The sequence below is a fragment of the Engystomops pustulosus genome, chromosome 10 (assembly GCF_040894005.1).
Source record: "Engystomops pustulosus chromosome 10, aEngPut4.maternal, whole genome shotgun sequence".
Taxonomy (NCBI): domain Eukaryota; kingdom Metazoa; phylum Chordata; class Amphibia; order Anura; family Leptodactylidae; genus Engystomops; species Engystomops pustulosus.
Window position 1 is genome coordinate 1,495,079 of NC_092420.1, and position 18,330 is coordinate 1,513,408.

The following is an 18,330-nucleotide window of genomic DNA, read 5'->3' on the forward strand; positions in this document are numbered from 1 at the left end:
ACAGGATGGGATTAGATACACAGCTCAGCAGTCAGTATCACACAGGAGAGGATTAGATACACAGCTCAGCAGACAGTATCACACAGGATAGGATTAGATACACGGCTCAGCAGACAGTATCACACAGGAGAGGATTAGATACACAGCTCAGCAGTCAGTATCACACAGGAGAGGATTAGATACACAGCTCAGCAGACTGTATCACACAGGATAAGATTAGATACACAGCACAGCAGTCAGTATCACACAGGAGAGGATTAGATACACAGCACAGCAGACAGTATCACACAGGAGAGGATAAGATACACAGCTCAGCAGACAGTATCACACAGGATGGGATTAGATACACAGCTCAGCAGTCAGTATCACACAGGAGAGGATTAGATACACGGCTCAGCAGACAGTATCACACAGGATGGGATTAGATACACAGCTCAGCAGTCAGTATCACACAGGAGAGGATTAGATACACAGCTCAGCAGGCAGTATCACACAGGATAGGATTAGATACAAAGCTCAGCAGTCAGTATCACACAGGATGGGATTAGATACACAGCTCAGCAGACAGTATCACACAGGAGAGGATTAGATACACAGCTCAGCAGTCAGTATCACACAGGAGAGGATTAGATACACGGCTCAGCAGACAGTATCACACAGGATGGGATTAGATACACAGCTCAGCAGTCAGTATCACACAGGAGAGGATTAGATACACGGCTCAGCAGACTGTATCACACAGGATAGGATTAGATACACGGCTCAGCAGAAGTATCACACAGGATAGGATTAGATACACAGCTCAGCAGTCAGTATCACACAGGAGAGGATTAGATACACGGCTCAGCAGACTGTATCACACAGGATAGGATTAGATACACGGCTCAGCAGAAGTATCACACAGGATAGGATTAGATACACAGCTCAGCAGTCAGTATCTCACAGGAGAGGATTAGATACACAGCTCAGCAGACAGTATCACACAGGAGAGGATTAGATACACAGCTCAGCAGTATCACACAGGAGAGGATTAGATACACAGCTCAGCAGTCAGTATCACACAGGAGAGGATTAGATAGACAGCTCAGCAGTATCACACAGGAGAGGATTAGATACACAGCACAGCAGACAGTATCACACAGGATAGGATTAGATACACAGCTCAGCAGGCAGTATCACACAGGAGAGGATTAGATACACAGCTCAGCAGTCAGTATCACACAGGATAGGATTAGATACACGGCTCAGCAGAAGTATCACACAGGATAGGATTAGATACACAGCTCAGCAGTCAGTATCACACAGGAGAGGATTAGATACACAGCTCAGAAGAGTATCACACAGGATAGGATTAGATACAAAGCTCAGCAGTCAGTATCTCACAGGATGGGATTAGATACACAGCTCAGCAGTATCACACAGGATAGGATTAGATACACAGCTCAGCAGTCAGTATCTCACAGGATGGGATTAGATACACAGCTCAGTAGTATCACACAGGAGGGGATTAGATACACAGCTCAGCAGTCAGTATCACACAGGAGAGGATTAGATACACAGCTCAGTAGTATCACACAGGAGAGGATTAGATACACAGCACAGCAGTCAGTATCACACAGGAGAGGATTAGATACACAGCTCAGCAGTCAGTATCACACAGGATAGGATTAGATACGCAGCTCAGCAGTCAGTATCACACAGGAGAGGATTAGATACACAGCTCAGCAGTCAGTATCAAACAGGATAGGATTAGATACACAGCTCAGCAGTATCACACAGGATAGGATTAGATACACAGCTCAGCAGTATCACACAGGATAGGATTAGATACACAGCTCAGCACACAGTATCACACAGGAGAGGATTAGATACACAGCTCAGCAGTCAGTATCACACAGGAGAGGATTAGATACACAGCTCAGCAGTCAGTATCACACAGGATAGGATTAGATACACAGCTCAGCAGTATCACACAGGAGAGGATTAGATACACAGCTCGGCAGACAGTATCACACAGGAGAGGATTAGATACACAGCACAGCAGACAGTATCACACAGGATAGGATTAGATACACAGCTCAGCAGTCAGTATCACACAGGACAGGATTAGATACACAGCTCAGCAGTCAGTATCACACAGGATAGGATTAGATACACAGCTCAGCACACAGTATCACACAGGAGAGGATTAGATACACAGCTCAGCAGTCAGTATCACACAGGAGAGGATTAGATACACAGCTCAGCAGTCAGTATCACACAGGATAGGATTAGATACACAGCTCAGCAGTATCACACAGGAGAGGATTAGATACACAGCTCAGCAGTCAGTATCACACAGGATAGGATTAGATACACAGCTCAGCAGTATCACACAGGATAGGATTAGATATACAGCTCAGCAGTATCACACAGGATAGGATTAGATACACAGCTCAGCAGTATCACACAGGATAGGATTAGATACACAGCTCAGCAGTCAGTATCGCACAGGATGGGATTAGATACACAGCTCAGCAGACAGTATCACACAGGATAGGATTAGATACACAGCTCAGCAGTCAGTATCACACAGGAGAGGATTAGATACACAGCTCAGCAGTCAGTATCACACAGGAGAGGATTAGATACACAGCTCAGCAGTCAGTATCACACAGGATAGGATTAGATACACAGCTCAGCAGTATCACACAGGAGAGGATTAGATACACAGCTCAGCAGACAGTATCACACAGGATAGGATTAGATACACAGCTCAGCAGACAGTATCACACAGGATAGGATTAGATACACAGCTCAGCAGTATCACACAGGGTAGGATTAGATACACGGACCGCGCTGCGCTCTGCCCCTATAGAGAGGTGAAGGTTTCCCAGGCTCTCATCCAGAATATGTGAGTATACGGCACATAACCCCTTCAGTGCTGGAGCCCGTCCGGGGTCCTGGGGGAGCACTTACCACGTACAGCTGCTTCCACAGGGAGGCCCATTCCTGCAACGTGGACGTCACCTCCGTGACAAGAGGGTCTTCCACAGGAACCACAGTCTCATACGGCCTGCGGGGAGAAGACACAGTCACATAAGGCGAGGGATTCATCCGCAGCACCCCAAATACCTGATATCGCTACTACAGGGGAGCAGCACCCCCAAATACCTGATATCGCTACTACAGGGGAGCAGCACCCCAAATACCTGGTACCGTTACTACAGAGGAGCCGCACCCTCAAATACCTGGTACCGTTACTACAGAGGAGCAGCACCCCCAAATACCTGATATCGCTACTACAGAGGAGCCGCACCCCCAAATACCTGATACCGCTACTACAGGGGAGCAGCACCCCCAAATACCTGATATCGCTACTACAGAGGAGCCGCACCCCCAAATACCTGATACCGCTACTACAGGGGAGCAGCACCCCCAAATACCTGATATCGCTACTACAGAGGAGCCGCACCCCCAAATACCTGATACCGCTACTACAGAGGAGCCGCACCCCCAAATACCTGATATCGCTACTACAGAGGAGCCGCACCCCCAAATACCTGATATCGCTACTACAGGGGAGCAGCACCCCCAAATACCTGATACCGCTACTACATAGGAGCCGCACCCCCAAATACCTGATACAGCTACTACAGAGGAGCAGCACCCCCAAATACCTGATATCGCTACTACAGAGGAGCCGCACCCCCAAATACCTGATACCGCTACTACAGAGGAGCCGCACCCCCAAATACCTGATATCGCTACTACAGAGGAGCCGCACCCCCAAATACCTGATATCGCTACTACAGGGGAGCAGCACCCCCAAATACCTGATACCGCTACTACATAGGAGCCGCACCCCCAAATACCTGATACAGCTACTACAGAGGAGCAGCACCCCCAAATACCTGGTACCGCTACTACAGAGGAGCAGCACCCCCAAATACCTGATAGTGTTACTACAGAGGGGCAGCACCCCCAAATACCTGATACCGCTACTACAGAGGAGCAGCACCCCCAAATACCTGGTACCGCTACTACAGGGGAGCAGCACCCCCAAATACCTGATAGTGTTACTACAGAGGAGCCGCACCCCCAAATACCTGATACCGCTACTACAGAGGAGCAGCACCCCCAAATACCTGATAGTGTTACTACAGAGGGGCAGCACCCCCAAATACCTGATACCGCTACTACAGGGGAGCAGCACCCCCAAATACCTGATATCGCTACTACAGGGGAGCAGCACCCCCAAATAACTGGTACCACTACTACAGGGGAGCAGCACCCCCAAATAACTGGTACCACTACTACAGAGGAGCAGCACCCCCAAATAACTGGTACCGCTACTACAGGGGAGCAGCACCCCCAAATACCTGGTACCACTACTACAGAGGAGCAGCTCCCCCAAATACCTGATATCGCTACTACAGGGGAGCAGCACCCCCAAATACCTGATATCGCTACTACAGGGGAGCAGCACCCCCAAATACCTGGTACCACTACTACAGGGGAGCAGCACCCCCAAATACCTGATAGTGTTACTACAGGCGAGCAGCACCCCCAAATACCTGGTAGCGTTACTACAGAGGAGCCGCACCCCCAAATACCTGGTACCGCTACAACAGAGGAGCAGCACCCCCAAATACCTGGTACCGCTACTACAGAGGAGCAGCACCCCCAAATACCTGATACCGCTACTACAGAGGAGCAGCACCCCCAAATACCTGGTACCGCTACTACAGAGGAGCAGCACCCCAAATACCTGATATCACTACTACAGGGGAGCAGCACCCCCAAATAACTGGTACCACTACTACAGGGGAGCAGCACCCCCAAATACCTGATAGTGTTACTACTGAGGAGCAGCACCCCCAAATACCTGGTACCGCTACTACAGAGGAGCAGCTGCCCCAAATACCTGATATCGCTACTACAGGGGAGCAGCACCCCCAAATACCTGGTACCACTACTACAGGGGAGCAGCACCCCCAAATACCTGTTACCGCTACTACAGAGGAGCAGCACCCCCAAATACCTGATACCGCTACTACAGGGGAGCAGCACCCCCAAATACCTGATAGTGTTACTACAGAGGAGCAGCACCCCCAAATACCTGGTACCACTACTACAGAGGAGCAGCACCCCCAAATACCTGATAGTGTTACTACAGAGGAGCAGCACCCCCAAATACCTGGTACCGCTACTACAGAGGAGCAGCACCCCCAAATACCTGATACAGCTACTACAGAGGAGCAGCACCCCCAAATACCTGATACCGCTACTACAGGGGAGCAGCACCCCCAAATACCTGGTACCGCTACTACAGGGGAGCAGCACCCCCAAATACCTGATACCGCTACTAAAGGGGAGCAGCACCCCCAAATACCTGATACCGCTACTAAAGGGGAGCAGCACCCCCAAATACCTGGTACCGCTACTACAGGGGAGCAGCACCCCCAAATACCTGATACCGCTACTAAAGGGGAGCAGCACCCCCAAATACCTGGTACCGCTACTACAGGGGAGCAGCACCCCCAAATACCTGATACCGCTACTAAAGGGGAGCAGCACCCCCAAATACCTGGTACCGCTACTACAGGGGAGCAGCACCCCCAAATACCTGATATCGCTACTACAGGGGAGCAGCACCCCCAAATAACTGGTACCACTACTACAGGGGAGCAGCACCCCCAAATACCTGGTACCACTACTACAGGGGAGCAGCACCCCCAAATACCTGATAGTGTTACTACAGGCGAGCAGCACCCCCAAATACCTGGTAGCGTTACTACAGAGGAGCCGCACCCCCAAATACCTGGTACCGCTACTACAGAGGAGCAGCACCCCCAAATACCTGGTACCGCTACTACAGGGGAGCAGCACCCCCAAATACCTGATAGTGTTACTACAGAGGAGCAGCACCCCCAAATACCTGGTACCGCTACTACAGAGGAGCAGCTCCCCCAAATACCTGATATCACTACTACAGGGGAGCAGCACCCCCAAATACCTGGTACCGCTACTACAGAGGAGCAGCTCCCCCAAATACCTGATATCGCTACTACAGGGGAGCAGCACCCCCAAATACCTTATACCACTACTACAGGGGAGCAGCACCCCCAAATACCTGATAGTGTTACTACAGAGGAGCAGCACCCCCAAATACCTGGTACCGCTACTACAGAGGAGCAGCACCCCCAAATACCTGATATCGCTACTACAGGGGAGCAGCACCCCCAAATACCTGGTACCACTACTACAGGGGAGCAGCACCCCCAAATACCTGATACCGCTACTACAGAGGAGCAGCACCCCCAAATACCGGATACCGCTACTACAGGGGAGCAGCACCCCCAAATACCTGGTACCGCTACTACAGAGGAGCAGCTCCCCCAAATACCTGATAGTGTTACTACAGAGGAGCAGCACCCCCAAATACCTGGTACCACTACTACAGAGGAGCAGCACCCCCAAATACCTGATAGTGTTACTACAGAGGAGCAGCTCCCCCAAATACCTGATAGTGTTACTACAGAGGAGCAGCACCCCCAAATACCTGGTACCACTACTACAGGGGAGCAGCACCCCCAAATACCTGATACCGCTACTACAGGGGAGCAGCACCCCCAAATACCTGGTACCGCTACTACAGAGGAGCAGCACCCCCAAATACCTGATACAGCTACTACAGAGGAGCAGCACCCCCAAATACCTGATACCGCTACTACAGGGGAGCAGCACCCCCAAATACCTGGTACCGCTACTACAGGGGAGCAGCACCCCCAAATACCTGATACCGCTACTACAGGGGAGCAGCACCCCCAAATACCTGATACCGCAACTACAGGGGAGCAGCACCCCAAATACCTGATACCGCTACTACAGGGGAGCAGAACCCCCAAATACCTGGTACCACTACTACAGGGGAGCAGCACCCCCAAATACCTGATACCGCTACTACAGGGGAGCAGCACCCCCAAATACCTGATACCGCTACTACAGAGGAGCAGCACCCCCAAATACCTGGTATCGTTACTACAGGGGAGCAGCACCCCCAAATACCTGGTACAGCTACTACAGGGGAGCAGCACCCCCAAATACCTGGTACAGCTACTACAGAGGAGCAGCACCCCTATATACCAGGCAACGCATCTACAGGGGTGCAGCCCCCTCCGAGTTTCCTGACATGATGAGGGTGGGGGCAATGTTATCATAGGACCCTGGCGCATCTCTCTAAGTCATACAACCACACGATGGCACAGCCTGGCACATCCCTGCACATTACATATATAATCACAGCCTGGATGGCACAGCCTGGCACATCCCTGCACATTACATATATAATCACAGCCTGGATGGCACAGCCTGGCACATCCCTACACATTACATATATAATCACAGCCTGGATGGCACAGCCTGGCACATCCCTACACATTACATATATAATCACAGCCTGGATGGCACAGCCTGGCACATCCCTGCACATTACATATATAATCACAGCCTGGATGGCACAGCCTGGCACATCCCTACACATTACATATATAATCACAGCCTGGATGGCACAGCCTGGCACATCCCTACACATGATATATATAATCACAGCCTGGATGGCACAGCCTGGCACATCCCTACACATTACATATATAATCACAGCCTGGATGGCACAGCCTGGCACATCCCTACACATTACATATATAATCACAGCCTGGATGGCACAGCCTGGCACATCCCTACACATTACATATATAATCACAGCCTGGATGGCACAGCCTGGCACATCCCTGCACATTACATATATAATCACAGGCAGGATGGCACAGCCTGGCACATCCCTACACATTACATATATAATCACAGCCTGGATGGCACAGCCTGGCACATCCCTACACATTACATATATAATCACAGCCTGGATGGCACAGCCTGGCACATCCCTACACATTACATATATAATCACAGCCTGGATGGCACAGCCTGGCACATCCCTACACATTACATATATAATCACAGCCTGGATGGCACAGCCTGGCACATCCCTACACATTACATATATAATCACAGCCTGGATGGCACAGCCTGGCACATCCCTGCACATTACATGTATAATCACAGCCTGGATGGCACAGCCTGGCACATCCCTGCACATTACATATATAATCACAGCCAGGATGGCACAGCCTGGCACATCCCTGCACATTACATATATAATCACAGCCTGGATGGCACAGCCTGGCACATCCCTGCACATTACATATATAATCACAGCCTGGATGGCACAGCCTGGCACATCCCTGCACATTACATATATAATCACAGCCTGGATGGCACAGCCTGGCACATCCCTACACATTACATATATAATCACATCCTGGATGGCACAGCCTGGCACATCCCTACACATTACATATATAATCACAGCCTGGATGGCACAGCCTGGCACATCCCTACACATTACATATATAATCACAGCCTGGATGGCACAGCCTGGCACATCCCTACACATTACATATATAATCACAGCCTGGATGGCACAGCCTGGCACATCCCTACACATTACATATATAATCACAGCCTGGATGGCACAGCCTGGCACATCCCTGCACATTACATATATAATCACAGCCTGGATGGCACAGCCTGGCACATCCCTGCACATTACATATATAATCACAGCCTGGATGGCACAGCCTGGCACATCCCTGCACATTACATATATAATCACAGCCAGGATGGCACAGCCTGGCACATCCCTACACATTACATATATAATCACAGCCTGGATGGCACAGCCTGGCACATCCCTACACATTACATATATAATCACAGCCTGGATGGCACAGCCTGGCACATCCCTACACATTACATATATAATCACAGCCTGGATGGCACAGCCTGGCACATCCCTACACATTACATATATAATCACAGCCTGGCACATCCCTACACATTACATATATAATCACAGCCCGGATGGCACAGCCTGGCACATCCCTACACATTACATATATAATCACAGCCCGGATGGCACAGCCTGGCACATCCCTACACATTACATATATAATCACAGCCTGGATGGCACAGCCTGGCACATCCCTACACATTACATATATAATCACAGCCTGGATGGCACAGCCTGGCACATCCCTGCACATTACATATATAATCACAGCCTGGATGGCACAGCCTGGCACATCCCTACACATTACATATATAATCACAGCCTGGATGGCACAGCCTGGCACATCCCTACACATTACATATATAATCACAGCCTGGATGGCACAGCCTGGCACATCCCTGCACATTACATATATAATCACAGCCTGGATGGCACAGCCTGGCACATCCCTACACATTACATATATAATCACAGCCTGGATGGCACAGCCTGGCATATCTCTGCACATTACATATATAATCACAGCCTGGATGGCACAGCCTGGCACATCCCTGCACATTACATATATGATCACAGCCTGGATGGCACAGCCTGGCACATCCCTACACATTACATATATAATCACAGCCCGGATGGCACAGCCTGGCACATCCCTACACATTACATATATAATCACAGCCTGGATGGCACAGCCTGGCACATCCCTACACATTACATATATAATCACAGCCTGGATGGCACAGCCTGGCACATCCCTGCACATTACATATATAATCACAGCCTGGATGGCACAGCCTGGCACATCCCTACACATTACATGTATAATCACAGCCTGGATGGCACAGCCTGGCACATCCCTACACATTACATATATAATCACAGCCTGGATGGCACAGCCTGGCACATCCCTGCACATTACATATATAATCACAGCCTGGATGGCACAGCCTGGCACATCCCTGCACATTACATATATAATCACAGCCTGGATGGCACAGCCTGGCACATCCCTACACATTACATATATAATCACAGCCTGGATGGCACAGCCTGGCACATCCCTACACATTACATATATAATCACAGCCTGGATGGCACAGCCTGGCACATCCCTACACATTACATATATAATCACAGCCTGGATGGCACAGCCTGGCACATCCCTACACATTACATATATAATCACAGCCAGGATGGCACAGCCTGGCACATCCCTACACATTACATATATAATCACAGCCTGGATGGCACAGCCTGGCACATCCCTACACATTACATATATAATCACAGCCTGGATGGCACAGCCTGGCACATCCCTGCACATTACATATATAATCACAGCCTGCCTGGCACATCCCTACACATTACATATATAATCACAGCCCGGATGGCACAGCCTGGCACATCCCTGCACATTACATATATAACCACAGCCTGGATGGCACAGCCTGGCACATCCCTACACATTACATATATAATCACAGCCTGGATGGCACAGCCTGGCACATCCCTACACATTACATATATAATCACAGCCTGGATGGCACAGCCTGGCACATCCCTGCACATTACATATATAATCACAGCCTGGATGGCACAGCCTGGCACATCCCTGCACATTACATATATAATCACAGCCTGGATGGCACAGCCTGGCACATCCCTACACATTACATATATAATCACAGCCTGGATGGCACAGCCTGGCACATCCCTACACATTACATATATAATCACAGCCTGGATGGCACAGCCTGGCACATCCCTGCACATTACATATATAATCACAGCCTGGATGGCACAGCCTGGCACATCCCTACACATTACATATATAATCACAGCCTGGATGGCACAGCCTGGCACATCCCTACACATTACATATATAATCACAGCCTGGATGGCACAGCCTGGCACATCCCTACACATTACATATATAATCACAGCCTGGATGGCACAGCCTGGCACATCCCTGCACATTACATATATAATCACAGCCTGGATGGCACAGCCTGGCACATCCCTACACATTACATATATAATCACAGCCTGGATGGCACAGCCTGGCACATCCCTACACATTACATATATAATCACAGCCTGGATGGCACAGCCTGGCACATCCCTACACATTACATATATAACCACAGCCTGGATGGCACAGCCTGGCACATCCCTACACATTACATATATAATCACAGCCAGGATGGCACAGCCTGGCACATCCCTACACATTACATATATAATCACAGCCTGGATGGCATAGCCTGGCACATCCCTACACATTACATATATAATCACAGCCTGGATGGCACAGCCTGGCACATCCCTACACATTACATATATAATCACAGCCTGGATGGCACAGCCTGGCACATCCCTACACATTACATATATAATCACAGCCTGGATGGCACAGCCTGGCACATCCCTACACATTACATATATAATCACAGCCTGGATGGCACAGCCTGGCACATCCCTGCACATTACATATATAATCACAGCCTGGATGGCACAGCCTGGCACATCCCTGCACATTACATATATAATCACAGCCTGGATGGCACAGCCTGGCACATCCCTACACATTACATGTATAATCACAGCCTGGATGGCACAGCCTGGCACATCCCTACACATTACATATATAATCACAGCCTGGATGGCACAGCCTGGCACATCCCTACACATGATATATATAATCACAGCCTGGATGGCACAGCCTGGCACATCCCTGCACATTACATATATAATCACAGCCTGGATGGCACAGCCTGGCACATCCCTACACATTACATATATAATCACAGCCTGGATGGCACAGCCTGGCACATCCCTACACATTACATATATAATCACAGCCTGGATGGCACAGCCTGGCATATCTCTGCACATTACATATATAATCACAGCCTGGATGGCACAGCCTGGCACATCCCTGCACATTACATATATGATCACAGCCTGGATGGCACAGCCTGGCACATCCCTACACATTACATATATAATCACAGCCTGGATGGCACAGCCTGGCACATCCCTACACATTACATATATAATCACAGCCTGGATGGCACAGCCTGGCACATCCCTACACATTACATATATAATCACAGCCTGGATGGCACAGCCTGGCACATCCCTACACATTACATATATAATCACAGCCAGGATGGCACAGCCTGGCACATCCCTACACATTACATATATAATCACAGCCAGGATGGCACAGCCTGGCACATCCCTGCACATTACATATATAATCACAGCCTGGATGGCACAGCCTGGCACATCCCTACACATTACATATATAATCACAGCCAGGATGGCACAGCCTGGCACATCCCTACACATTACATATATAATCACAGCCTGGATGGCACAGCCTGGCACATCCCTACACATTACATATATAATCACAGCCTGGATGGCACAGCCTGGCACATCCCTACACATTACATATATAATCACAGCCTGGATGGCATAGCCTGGCACATCCCTGCACATTACATATATAATCACAGCCTGGATGGCACAGCCTGGCACATCCCTACACATTACATATATAATCACAGGCAGGATGGCACAGCCTGGCACATCCCTGCACATTACATATATAATCACAGCCTGGATGGCACAGCCTGGCACATCCCTACACATTACATATATAATCACAGCCTGGATGGCACAGCCTGGCACATCCCTGCACATTACATATATGATCACAGCCTGGATGGCACAGCCTGGCACATCCCTGCACATTACATATATAATCACAGCCTGGATGGCACAGCCTGGCACATCCCTACACATTACATATATAATCACAGCCTGGATGGCACAGCCTGGCACATCCCTACACATTACATATATAATCACAGCCTGGATGGCACAGCCTGGCACATCCCTACACATTACATATATAATCACAGCCTGGATGGCACAGCCTGGCACATCCCTACACATTACATATATAATCACAGCCTGGATGGCACAGCCTGGCACATCCCTACACATTACATATATAATCACAGCCTGGATGGCACAGCCTGGCACATCCCTGCACATTACATGTATAATCACAGCCTGGATGGCACAGCCTGGCACATCCCTGCACATTACATATATAATCACAGCCAGGATGGCACAGCCTGGCACATCCCTGCACATTACATATATAATCACAGCCTGGATGGCACAGCCTGGCACATCCCTGCACATTACATATATAATCACAGCCTGGATGGCACAGCCTGGCACATCCCTGCACATTACATATATAATCACAGCCTGGATGGCACAGCCTGGCACATCCCTACACATTACATATATAATCACATCCTGGATGGCACAGCCTGGCACATCCCTACACATTACATATATAATCACAGCCTGGATGGCACAGCCTGGCACATCCCTACACATTACATATATAATCACAGCCTGGATGGCACAGCCTGGCACATCCCTACACATTACATATATAATCACAGCCTGGATGGCACAGCCTGGCACATCCCTACACATTACATATATAATCACAGCCTGGATGGCACAGCCTGGCACATCCCTACACATTACATATATAATCACAGCCTGGATGGCACAGCCTGGCACATCCCTGCACATTACATATATAATCACAGCCTGGATGGCACAGCCTGGCACATCCCTGCACATTACATATATAATCACAGCCTGGATGGCACAGCCTGGCACATCCCTACACATTACATATATAATCACAGCCTGGATGGCACAGCCTGGCACATCCCTACACATTACATATATAATCACAGCCTGGATGGCACAGCCTGGCACATCCCTACACATTACATATATAATCACAGCCTGGATGGCACAGCCTGGCACATCCCTGCACATTACATATATAATCACAGCCAGGATGGCACAGCCTGGCACATCCCTACACATTACATATATAATCACAGCCTGGATGGCACAGCCTGGCACATCCCTACACATTACATATATAATCACAGCCTGGATGGCACAGCCTGGCACATCCCTACACATTACATATATAATCACAGCCTGGATGGCACAGCCTGGCACATCCCTACACATTACATATATAATCACAGCCTGGCACATCCCTACACATTACATATATAATCACAGCCCGGATGGCACAGCCTGGCACATCCCTACACATTACATATATAATCACAGCCTGGATGGCACAGCCTGGCACATCCCTACACATTACATATATAATCACAGCCTGGATGGCACAGCCTGGCACATCCCTACACATTACATATATAACCACAGCCTGGATGGCACAGCCTGGCACATCCCTGCACATTACATATATAATCACAGCCTGGATGGCACAGCCTGGCACATCCCTACACATTACATATATAATCACAGCCTGGATGGCACAGCCTGGCACATCCCTACACATTACATATATAATCACAGCCTGGATGGCACAGCCTGGCACATCCCTACACATTACATATATAATCACAGCCTGGATGGCACAGCCTGGCACATCCCTGCACATTACATATATAATCACAGCCTGGATGGCACAGCCTGGCACATCCCTACACATTACATATATAATCACAGCCTGGATGGCACAGCCTGGCACATCCCTACACATTACATATATAATCACAGCCTGGATGGCACAGCCTGGCACATCCCTGCACATTACATATATAATCACAGCCTGGATGGCACAGCCTGGCACATCCCTACACATTACATATATAATCACAGCCTGGATGGCACAGCCTGGCACATCCCTACACATTACATATATAATCACAGCCTGGATGGCACAGCCTGGCACATCCCTACACATTACATATATAATCACAGCCTGGATGGCACAGCCTGGCACATCCCTACACATTACATATATAATCACAGCCTGGATGGCACAGCCTGGCACATCCCTGCACATTACATATATAATCACAGCCTGGATGGCACAGCCTGGCACATCCCTACACATTACATATATAATCACAGCCTGGATGGCACAGCCTGGCACATCCCTACACATTACATATATAATCACAGCCTGGATGGCACAGCCTGGCACATCCCTACACATTACATATATAACCACAGCCTGGATGGCACAGCCTGGCACATCCCTACACATTACATATATAATCACAGCCTGGATGGCACAGCCTGGCACATCCCTGCACATTACATATATAATCACAGCCTGGATGGCACAGCCTGGCACATCCCTGCACATTACATATATAATCACAGCCTGGATGGCACAGCCTGGCACATCCCTGCACATTACATATATAATCACAGCCAGGATGGCACAGCCTGGCACATCCCTACACATTACATATATAATCACAGCCTGGATGGCACAGCCTGGCACATCCCTACACATTACATATATAATCACAGCCTGGATGGCACAGCCTGGCACATCCCTGCACATTACATATATAATCACAGCCTGGATGGCACAGCCTGGCACATCCCTACACATTACATATATAATCACAGCCTGGATGGCACAGCCTGGCACATCCCTACACATTACATATATAATCACAGCCTGGATGGCACAGCCTGGCACATCCCTACACATTACATATATAATCACAGCCTGGATGGCACAGCCTGGCACATCCCTACACATTACATATATAATCACAGCCTGGATGGCACAGCCTGGCACATCCCTACACATTACATATATAATCACAGCCTGGATGGCACAGCCTGGCACATCCCTACACATTACATATATAATCACAGCCAGGATGGCACAGCCTGGCACATCCCTACACATTACATATATAATCACAGCCCGGATGGCACAGCCTGGCACATCCCTACACATTACATATATAATCACAGCCTGGATGGCACAGCCTGGCACATCCCTACACATTACATATATAATCACAGCCTGGATGGCACAGCCTGGCACATCCCTGCACATTACATATATAATCACAGCCTGGATGGCACAGCCTGGCACATCCCTACACATTACATATATAATCACAGCCTGGATGGCACAGCCTGGCATATCTCTGCACATTACATATATAATCACAGCCTGGATGGCACAGCCTGGCACATCCCTGCACATTACATATATAATCACAGCCTGGATGGCACAGCCTGGCACATCCCTGCACATTACATGTATAATCACAGCCTGGATGGCACAGCCTGGCACATCCCTACACATTACATATATAATCACAGCCTGGATGGCACAGCCTGGCACATCCCTACACATTACATATATAATCACAGCCTGGCACATCCCTACACATTACATATATAATCACAGCCTGGATGGCACAGCCTGGCACATCCCTACACATTACATATATAATCACAGCCTGGATGGCACAGCCTGGCACATCCCTACACATTACATATATAATCACAGCCTGGATGGCACAGCCTGGCACATCCCTGCACATTACATATATGATCACAGCCTGGATGGCACAGCCTGGCACATCCCTACACATTACATATATAATCACAGCCCGGATGGCACAGCCTGGCACATCCCTACACATTACATATATAATCACAGCCTGGATGGCACAGCCTGGCACATCCCTACACATTACATATATAATCACAGCCTGGATGGCACAGCCTGGCACATCCCTACACATTACATATATAATCACAGCCTGGATGGCACAGCCTGGCACATCCCTGCACATTACATATATGATCACAGCCTGGATGGCACAGCCTGGCACATCCCTACACATTACATATATAATCACAGCCCGGATGGCACAGCCTGGCACATCCCTACACATTACATATATAATCACAGCCTGGATGGCACAGCCTGGCACATCCCTGCACATTACATATATAATCACAGCCTGGATGGCACAGCCTGGCACATCCCTACACATTACATGTATAATCACAGCCTGGATGGCACAGCCTGGCACATCCCTACACATTACATATATAATCACAGCCTGGATGGCACAGCCTGGCACATCCCTGCACATTACATATATAATCACAGCCTGGATGGCACAGCCTGGCACATCCCTGCACATTACATATATAATCACAGCCTGGATGGCACAGCCTGGCACATCCCTACACATTACATATATAATCACAGCCTGGATGGCACAGCCTGGCACATCCCTACACATTACATATATAATCACAGCCTGGATGGCACAGCCTGGCACATCCCTACACATTACATATATAATCACAGCCTGGATGGCACAGCCTGGCACATCCCTACACATTACATATATAATCACAGCCAGGATGGCACAGCCTGGCACATCCCTACACATTACATATATAATCACAGCCTGGATGGCACAGCCTGGCACATCCCTACACATTACATATATAATCACAGCCTGGATGGCACAGCCTGGCACATCCCTGCACATTACATATATAATCACAGCCTGCCTGGCACATCCCTACACATTACATATATAATCACAGCCCGGATGGCACAGCCTGGCACATCCCTGCACATTACATATATAACCACAGCCTGGATGGCACAGCCTGGCACATCCCTACACATTACATATATAATCACAGCCTGGATGGCACAGCCTGGCACATCCCTACACATTACATATATAATCACAGCCTGGATGGCACAGCCTGGCACATCCCTACACATTACATATATAATCACAGCCTGGATGGCACAGCCTGGCACATCCCTACACATTACATATATAATCACAGCCTGGATGGCACAGCCTGGCACATCCCTGCACATTACATATATAATCACAGCCTGGATGGCACAGCCTGGCACATCCCTACACATTACATATATAATCACAGCCTGGATGGCACAGCCTGGCACATCCCTACACATTACATATATAATCACAGCCTGGATGGCACAGCCTGGCACATCCCTACACATTACATATATAATCACAGCCTGGATGGCACAGCCTGGCACATCCCTGCACATTACATATATAATCACAGCCTGGATGGCACAGCCTGGCACATCCCTACACATTACATATATAATCACAGCCTGGATGGCACAGCCTGGCACATCCCTACACATTACATATATAATCACAGCCTGGATGGCACAGCCTGGCACATCCCTACACATTACATATATAATCACAGCCTGGATGGCACAGCCTGGCACATCCCTGCACATTACATATATAATCACAGCCTGGATGGCACAGCCTGGCACATCCCTACACATTACATATATAATCACAGCCTGGATGGCACAGCCTGGCACATCCCTACACATTACATATATAATCACAGCCTGGATGGCACAGCCTGGCACATCCCTACACATTACATATATAACCACAGCCTGGATGGCACAGCCTGGCACATCCCTACACATTACATATATAATCACAGCCTGGATGGCACAGCCTGGCACATCCCTGCACATTACA

At 49.0% G+C, this 18,330-nt stretch overlaps 1 protein-coding gene across 1 annotated transcript in view; it reads right to left on the bottom strand.

Moving 5' to 3' along the window:
- DOCK3 (dedicator of cytokinesis 3) overlaps positions 1 to 18,330 on the bottom strand; it is a gene marked incomplete at its 5' end in the record, with an annotated part of 168,055 nt that overhangs the window by 111,366 nt on the left and 38,359 nt on the right. The window contains one exon of the mRNA XM_072128238.1: positions 2,959 to 3,055. Within this exon, the coding sequence (XP_071984339.1) occupies positions 2,959 to 3,055 (97 nt within the window). The remainder of the gene's footprint in view (positions 1 to 2,958; positions 3,056 to 18,330) is intronic.